Source organism: Lissotriton vulgaris, unplaced genomic scaffold (genome assembly GCF_964263255.1).
Source record: "Lissotriton vulgaris unplaced genomic scaffold, aLisVul1.2 SCAFFOLD_2104, whole genome shotgun sequence".
In the NCBI taxonomy this organism is placed as follows: domain Eukaryota; kingdom Metazoa; phylum Chordata; class Amphibia; order Caudata; family Salamandridae; genus Lissotriton; species Lissotriton vulgaris.
The window spans coordinates 116251-125393 of NW_028248954.1; the positions used below are offsets into that span (position 1 = coordinate 116251).

The window sequence follows — 9143 nt, forward strand, 5'->3', positions numbered from 1 at the left end:
TCCCGGGTATTACTAATTGTTAGGTAGCTGGACGGACCACAGCTGCGTCCACTTCACCTTCAAAAGAACGACGATCCACCACCACCAGCAACAGGCTGCTCGAAGAAGCTGAAACAAGATCACAGCCGACCAGCTTGCCCCTTCCCTGAGCCAGCACCCTCCCGCCAGCTCAGCGAACCCCAGCCAGGCCGCCGACAACCTCACGAAGTGGATCAGCAACTGCGCGGACAAACTCGCCCCACTGAGGACCCCGCCCAGCAGACCTGGCAGCAAGAAGGCCCCATGGTTCACCGACGAACTCAAGAGCTCCAAGAAGAACTGCCGAGCCCTGGAGAAAGCCTGGAGAAGGGAACCAACACCGGACAACAGGACCACCCTCAAGCTTGCCACCCGGAAGCACCACCAACTGATCCCCGCCACCAAGAAAACTGCATTCAAGGACCGGCTGGACAACAACGCACACAACTGCAAGGAACTCTTCAACATCGTGAAAGAGCTCTCCAACCCCAACGCCGGAAACAACGACATCACCCCATCGCAAAACCTCTGCAACTCCCTCGCCTCCTACTTCCACAACAAGATCGCGGACATACACAACAGCTTCAGCACTCAACTGACACACGCCACGACCGAACAACCGCCCCCACCACCACCCTCTGCGCCTGGACTCCGATCAGCACCGAAGACACCGTCCGCATGATGAACTCCATCCACTCCGGATCTCCAACCGACCCCTGCCCTCACCACGTCTTCAACAAGGCCGACGCTGTCATCGCAACCCACCTGCGGGACATCATCAACACCTCCTTCGACACCGCCACCTTCCCGGAGAGCTGGAAGCACGCCGAACTCAGGGCCCTACTCAAGAAACCTACAGCGGACCCCACCGAACTCAAGAATTACCGCCCCATCTCGCTCCTCCCGTTTATAGCCAAAGTCATCGAGAAGACCGTCAACAAACAGCTGGCCGCCTTCCTCGAGACGAATGGATCCCTAGACCACTCACAGTCTGGCTTCCGAGCCAACCACAGCACCGAGAACGCCCTCATCGCTGCCACCGATGACATCCGAGCCCTGATGGACAACGGAGAAACAGCGGCCCTCATCCTCCTAGACCTTTCCGCGGCATTCGACACTGTCTGCCACCGCACCCTAGTGCAGCGCCTCAGCAACGTCGGAATCCAGGAGAAGGCACTGGAATGGATCATCTCCTTCCTCGACGGAAGAACACAGAGAGTCCGTCTACCACCGTACAAGTCAGAGGCCACCGAAGTCATCTGCGGCGTCCGCCGAGTGGATGACGACCAGCTGCCTGAAACTGAAGTCAGACAAGACGGAAGTCCTCATCCTGGGCTCCTCGCCCTCCGCCTGGGACGACTCCTGGTGGCCCTGGGCACCGCACCCAAACTGACTGACCACGCACGCAACCTGGGCTTCATCCTGGACTCCTCCCTCTCCATGACCAGACAAGTCAACGCCGTCTCCTCGTCGTGCTTCAACATCCTGCGCATGCTACGGAAGATCTTCCGGTGGATCCCCACTGAGACCAGGAAGACGGTCACCCAGGCCCTCGTCACCAGCCGACTGGACTACGGCAACGCCCTCTATGCCGGAACCACCGCCAAGCTCCAGAAGAGACTCCAGCGGATCCAGAACACCTCAGCCAGACTCATCCTCGACATCCCACGACACAGCCACATCTCCGGACATCTGAGAAACCTGCATTGGCTCCCTGTCAACAAAAGAATCGCCTTCCGTCTCCTCACCCACGCACACAAAGCCCTACACGATCAAGGCCCGTGCTACCTCAACAACCGCATCAACTTCTACGCTCCCAAACGCCATCTCCGATCAGCCAGTCACGCCCTCGCCGCCGTCCCCCGCATCCGAAGAACGACAACAGGAGGAAGGTACTTCTGCTACCTGGCCGCCAAGACCTGGAACTCCCTCCCGACCGACCTGCGCCTGACCAAAGACCACCTCTCCTTCAGGAAGAAGCTCAAGACCTGGCTGTTCGAGCAGTAGCAGCACCCCCAACCCCCAAGCGCCTTGAGACCCACCAGGTAAGTAGTGCGCTCTACAAATGTCTTGATTGATTGATTGATCAGGGGGGCTTCGAGGCCAACTGAAGTCTGGGGATCGCCACCCTTCGGGGCTATACTTAATATGCAGGGTGGGCCTCGCCAGTCCCTGATGCCTCGGTGGTCCTAGGCAGTGACTTATTGGTTCTGTAATCACAAAGGCAGTACTCATGGTGTTATAAAGTGATACACGCATAGAACCCTTGTAGTTGTAGAATTACACAGGCTTCATTTATGTAATAGTCAGTTGGTTTATATTTGGTAGGTGCACCTCGAAATTACAAATGTTTTCCCTCAGAACCTCCTATAAACAGCCGATTTTCACAGTAATCTACAGACAAGTGTTGTCAGAAAAAGTAGAACTATACACTCACTTATTTATTGGTAAAAAAAATAACCTTTATTAAAACAACACAAATAAATGGAAACGCAAGTTTATACGAACAACCAACAGTATAACATGAAATAAGTGGGTAGGACTCCTCCGGAAGCAAAGTACAATACCTGCAAGACAAAGAAACATAAGATTGTGTGACCAAGATCAAAAGAAAGGTAGTGAGAATGAAAGGAAGATAGTGAGAATGGGACAGAGAGGGAGTGGGTGGAAGGAAGAAGGGGAGGGAGAGTCAAAAGAACGGAGGGAGGAGGAGACAGAGTGTCGGCCTACTTCACCCAGCCCTCACTGTTTACCTGTTGTCACCCTTGTGTCTAGCACACTTGGATCCGCAAGAAAGAGTGCGGTCAAGCAAGTCCTTAAAATAAAACAGATATCAATGAGGCCGGAGATTACATTATTTTATACGGCTACATCGCTTGCCTGCACCTGTGCACCTAGGCTGCTGCACCCCAGACCCTTCCCTCACACTGTGCTCGATTTCAGCTCCTGCACACAGAGGCTTCACTGCTCACCTTCCACCACCGGTGTATCCAACGAGGTACCGGTGCAAACTTCGACTCTGGGGCGCCTCTCTAGGGTTGCACCACAGGTCTCCTGTCGGGGACGGTGTCTTGATACCAAGATGGTAGGCATCAGAATGCCCAGGGCATCATCACGGGGTGAGCACCCGCTCCGCCCATTTTGGCGCAACCAATTCAGTGTCTGCAAAGGGAGAAATAATATAATGGTGGAAACATCTGGAGGTAAATGAAGGTTTATTTCAAGCTTATTAGAGAACACCAGTTGAGTGTATCCACCCTTCTTGAAGAACAATGTACCAACTGTTAGTGGTAATCGTGGTTCAAAGAGGAGTTAGAGTGCACGAGAATACCAAGGTTAAATAATATGTTATGCCAACATTCACATACAAAGGAACAGAGCACATGCTAGAAGCATAATGTTTGCGTGTAATGCAGGGGCACTAGCCTGTGTGCATGTACACCCGGGCCCGGGGGAGGGGGTGCCCAGGGACAAAACCGAATTCTGTTTCCGCACCAATGCCCCTCTTTGTTTTTTTTTTATAAAACTCGGGAATGCCTGCGGGTTACCTTCCCTTCTCCTAATCCTCCGCAGCACTCCCGTTCCGAGCTGTGCATAAAAGAGCCTTTCTTGTCTAGGATTGTGTTTGCGCTGGAAGCGCCCATTTCCCTCGCCAGGTCCCTCTGTTTGACTAGCACTTCCTAGGCCTAGCATGTTTCTCCACGCTTTGCGCGCGACCTCCCCTGCTCTGGCCTGGCCTCAGGTCGGGTCCAGCCCCTGCAGCCTTGGTATCCTTCCTTCCAAACTTCCCTCTCCCGGGGTGCAGGCTTGTGCCTTAAACTCTGGGCCCTAACACTTTTTTTTTTTAACTCCCGTGCTTGGGCAGGCCTGGCTATCGCCTCACTCCCTGACAACCATCCCCCCGCTGGGTATTAAAAGTGACATCCACAGTGTGTGCCCCCCACTGATGGGACAGACCCTGCCTCTAGTGCTGGCCGATAGCCATACACATTGGGTATCAGAGTGCTTTCCCTCGCACCAGTTCTGTTACTCGAGGACTCACACATGGTCTATGGTCAAGGGGGGACTAAGTGATTCACCCGGCTCAAATAACGTAGGAACTAACCAGAGAGGGGTAACAGGCTGATTACAGCTGACAACACTGTTCTTACCCCATATACGCGGCGTTCTACCACCCAGACGTCCAATTTCCACACCCGGCCAGTGTCTTTTTAAAATCTCTTGGTTTTTCCGTGCTTTTCTTTTTGTCTGGTGATTTTTTTTTTTTTTTTTAACAGTAATATTATGTAGTTGGAGGTGGGCAAGCCAACTAGGCTCGAGCTAGAAGTGTGGTTGTGGCTCAGCTCAAGATCCTCTTAGAACGACAAGCCCAAAAAGAGGCGTGCTTGGACGTGCCTACAGCTGCAGACCATATGTCATGGAGAACCAGGTTCGAATCCCAGCCTCGGCTTCGCTTAACATCCCGTGATTAGGGGAAACTATCATAATGCCTAGTAAAACTTCCCAAAAATAAAATGTGTATTCTAGAAGTCACCTGGGGTCTAATCTCATCCTCCAAGAATTGTGGATAAAACATCAACTTTTGATCTCGGAAAGAAATGCTCACATCTAGTGGGTGAGTTGCAAGGTGGAAACAGAAAAGTATGGATTCAATCCAGCTTTCCTCCTAGACCAAATTGTGTGATCCTATTAAATTACTTTATTTCACTGAACCTCCTTTTCGTTCATTATTACATATGAGAGCACCTTCAAATACATGTGTTCGTCTTGTGTTCTGATCTTGTGTTTGATTTAATAGCCTATAATGTTGCTCCAGCTTAATAAGAATCAAACGCACATTTAGGGCACACAAAAGAACTAACTTGCCTCTTACTTGACTAACTGCCTGGTCATCAGGGAGGAGATAGGAATGTTTTTAAGTACGCACTTAAAATTGGTATACTGATATGGCAGCTTCTATGCACTTGTCCCCACAAGCATTTTAACGCTGCGTGACATTCTTACCATAGCAGGAGACTCTCTAGTAATAAATAAATAGGGGAGAACATTCTGCTACCCCTGTTAACCTGAAGCGCTTCTGGAGGCTTGTGGGAGCGCTAACATGCCCGGATTTGCTGTCACTGTTCCAGTAGCATGGGAACCCTTTCTGACATCTCACCCCTGCCATAAAGTGTTTGGGACTTCTAGAGTGGTTTCTAGCAGTCCCTCCAAAAAGCCTGAGAGAGATCCCTGCATGTTGGTCTGGAGTCGGTCTGGGGAGTGTGATGGGCAGACTTCGGAGTGGGAATGTGTGCGGTATTGGTGCTTGTTAGATAGTTTAATTATGTTCCTAAGTTTTTTCTTTTCTTTTTCTTTTTTTAAATATTTCTTGCGTAGGGTCTTGCAGCTACACCTTGCTCCTTCCCAGTATGAGCGCAACATGTGTCTCAGAGGTAAAACACAGTTCTCTGCCTCCGTGCTTAACCCTTGGATCTATCCTCTCTTAACTTTAAAAAGACAAACCTGCGAAATGCCACATAACCATAAGTCTCTCTAGCGGCACATTTAAGACATTGAGCAATCCCCATTGCATATACGCTGAAGAGAGAGGCCCTTGTGGCCGCTGTGGCCTTAGTGCCGTGCGCGCATACTGCGGTTGGCCTTACATTGTCCCTTCTATGTGATAGGGAGGGGGGGCAACTTCATGGCCTCGGGTTCTTCCGAACTAAGGGTTCCTTCGTAGCAGATGAAGTATCCGCACTGCTACTATAAATGGCCACAGGATGGTGGTGCTATGCCCACTTCGCAAATCTAAAAATGAAAAAATAGCACGTCCCTTGTTTCTTAGGGCAGGCCGCTGAATCTACACGCTTGGACCAGTGCGGGGCACGAACCGTCCAAAGTGCAGAGCACTGCCGGGGGGAGCTAACAGGGTTGGCAGGTAATCGCTAGGGTCCTGAGTGTCGCCATACAGCAGCGGTGAGCAAGTGAGCAGCGTCCCGATGCCCCTGGTTAGCCCTGGGTTCTCTACCTCTGTAATCTATGGGCGCCTCTAGCCGCTCGCTACGCCCTCCCGAGATTCGCCCCTATTTGCCGCGTTACAGTCAGAAAACTCTGTTGTCCCCTCTTCCCCTCGCTGCCCATTTCCCCTGGGGGGTGGGTCCCTAGTTCGGCGCCATTCCTTACCTCACCCTCCGCTGCCCACGAGGATTCCGGGGCATCCTCGCCCGCTCCGACCCCTGGTGGTGTGAGACCCGCCCCAGTTGAATTCGACTTGCATGCTGGCAGGGTAGTTTCCCTCTAATCCTCTCTCCATGGCACCGCCGTTCTGGCTGCAGGCGCCAGACAATCGTTGCTCCTTTGGGAGGCGAAAGTCCCGCCAGTCCTCGCTTACGGTCCTCCTCCTCGTCTGGTCAATGGCTTCCATGGCATCGCCGTTCAGGCTGTAGGCGCTGGACAAGCGTGTGCTCTTTTGGGGGCCAGGTCAAGTCCCGCTCCCTGGCCACCTGTGCTTGCTTGTGCTCCCCCGCTCCGGGAGTTCAACAGCTGGATTCCGGCATCCGACTCCGAGTCCCTCGGGGAGCTCCAGGCTACCTGGACATTTTCTTCCTTGCTGCAGTATTGACAGAGCCTTGCCTCCCGTATTCCGGATTGTTCCAGGTACAAGCTTGCTTCTGCCCTGTAGTTACAAGATTGGGCTCCGCCGTTGTTGCTGCTCCCCCGCTCCGTGAAGATAGAAGCTTGCCTGGGGGGAGCAGTGGTTATGTGCCCCACAACTCGCCTTCGCCCCCAGGGAGGCCCCCTTTCCATTGGGGGGTTTGCACCCCCGCCCTGTCCACCGATTGGCTGTGGGTGTCATTGCTGCTTCGGCAGACGCCGTGTGGGGAAGGGGAGGGGGACTTCTTTTTGCCTCTTTGTCCTCTTCGCGCCAAAATGCCACCTCACTAGTTTGTCGGGGGGGGGGCATGGCGCTGGTTATGGCGTCGGCTCTCAAGCCCCCCTTCGGGAGCAGCCTCTGTAAAATTAGCAGTCACTATAGTTTGCCAGAAACTATAGCTACAATTACCTCATCAATCCCAATAGATGTAAAGTTAAAAGATGGTAAACGAAAAGGTTCCTCCACCTTCACAGTCATAAAACAATGATCAGGGTGATTTTGTGCAATCAGCAGGAAAAGTTAACATTGCAGGGTCATTGATGAAGAGTCACCAGGGATTGAAAACCATTTTTGCATTCCGCTCCGGTGACTGCTTGAACCTCTCTTTTAATAGGTTGGAGTAGGATCTCAGACAGTTTTATTCACTGAAAATACATACATCAATAGGTTAAAAAAATGTATAACGCTACGACAGGCCTCCTCCGACTCAGCCTGACAGGAACATCACTCCACATCTACAACGCTCTCAACGATTCTCCTGAAGCCAGGGGCGCAACTAGGAATTAATTTTGGGGGGGGTAAAATGGCAAATGAGGGGGCGTGGCTAATGTTAATCAATGGGGCGGGGCGGAGCTAAAATGGCAGATAATCCGGATCGGTTAATGCTCAGGTCAAGTTGAGCAAAAAAATGTGGTGAATTCTGCATTTGAAACTGGCCAACAATTAAAGCACACATTTTTGTTAATTTGATGCAGTTATATGCTATTGTCTTATGAAAAAGGAACAGAATGTACTGAATGAAAAGGCCAATTTAATACATTTTACTACAAAGCACTTTAGGAACACATTATAACCAATTTTCACAATGCCATTTCAAGGCGACGACCCTTTTTCGCCAGTTCATTAACAATTGCTTCTATAGGAGGACAATGTGCTCGTGAAATGTTTATCATTGCAAGTCCAGAGAGTTGTTCTTGCCTCATTGTTGACCGAAGATAGGTTTTCAGTCTGCGAAGACAACTGAAGCACCTTTCTGGGGACGCGGTTGTCACTGGCAAAGTGGCAAATTATTTTAGCAGGCAGTATATGTTGGGATAGAAGTCAATGTGAGCATGAGTTAAGGTATCCATTATGTTCCCTGGCCTTTCTTCAATAGGTACCTTCAGCCATGTCATTACCCACATGTCATATTCATTTTTAAGATCCTCGCGTGTACCAGGTAAATCGTCCTCATACATGTCAAGAGCATCCTTCAAATTTTTAAAAGACTCTTGGGTGACAAATCTTGGTACCAGATAATGCATTGTACAGGCCTTTTTCACATGCTGGCTGAATCTTTCTGACAATTCATACAATAAATTGTCTATAAATGGTAAAAATATTGAAATCCTAAAGTAAGCTTCAGGATCACTAGTCCTGTAATTGGCCCGTTGTGTTTGCGTGCCAGTAATGTGTGGCATTGCCAGAGGTTCCCCTGCTGTGGTTTGGGCTTTAACGAAAATCTCATTAAATGCTTCTTCAGCTTTGTCTATGCTTTCTTGAATCACCTGCTTGACTGTTTCAATCTGTCCTATGCACTCCAACATATCTGTATTAGGATTTTGGAGTGCAGCTGAAACAGGAAGCAGTAGCCCAGAAAATCGTGCCAGGATATGTAATTCAACAATGAAGTTATGGGACTGAACAGCTGCGAGAAATTGCTCAGCCTTGGAAGAGGCATTGTGATCTTGCCAATCCGAGATCTCAAGCAAAGAGTCTACCACAGCTGGGTACATATCAACAAAACGAACAACCGATGCATTCCTTTCAACCCACCGTGTCTCACATAAACCACTTATCAGTTTCATTTTTGTATCTGGCAAAGTAGCAAATTTCGCCTTTAGGACAGCCATCCTTTTTGCAGAGCCTCTTACAAAATTAGACACTTCTTTAAGTGTTGAAAGACAATTACGGATTTGACGTATTTCACATGAATGTCTAATCACAAGATTCAGTGAATGACTTCAACAATGTACATAAAATGCCTATGGCACACGCTCTAAAACTAGCGCCTGTGCACCTTTAACAGAACCTTTCCTTGCAGCACAACCATTGTCTGTTTGCCCACGTATACGATCTACATTCAGGCCATATGTTTCTAAGGAAGTGAGAATTTTCTTTCCAATTTCAACCCCTGTTCCATCCTGAAGCTCTTCGAAGCCAAGGAATTCTTCATACACAGTTGTACCTTCTATAAAACGAATTACTAGAACAAGTTGCTCGATAGTGG

General features: G+C 50.0%; 1 protein-coding gene across 1 annotated transcript; it reads right to left on the minus strand.

Annotated features, from left to right (window-relative positions):
- Positions 1–7941: 7941 nt before the first annotated feature.
- On the minus strand, positions 7942–8766 carry LOC147663760 (52 kDa repressor of the inhibitor of the protein kinase-like). The gene has a single exon (XM_086950216.1). It carries the CDS (start codon positions 8764–8766, stop codon positions 7942–7944), a length of 825 nt encoding a protein of 274 aa, XP_086806342.1.
- Between the last annotated feature and the right edge of the window lie 377 nt (positions 8767–9143).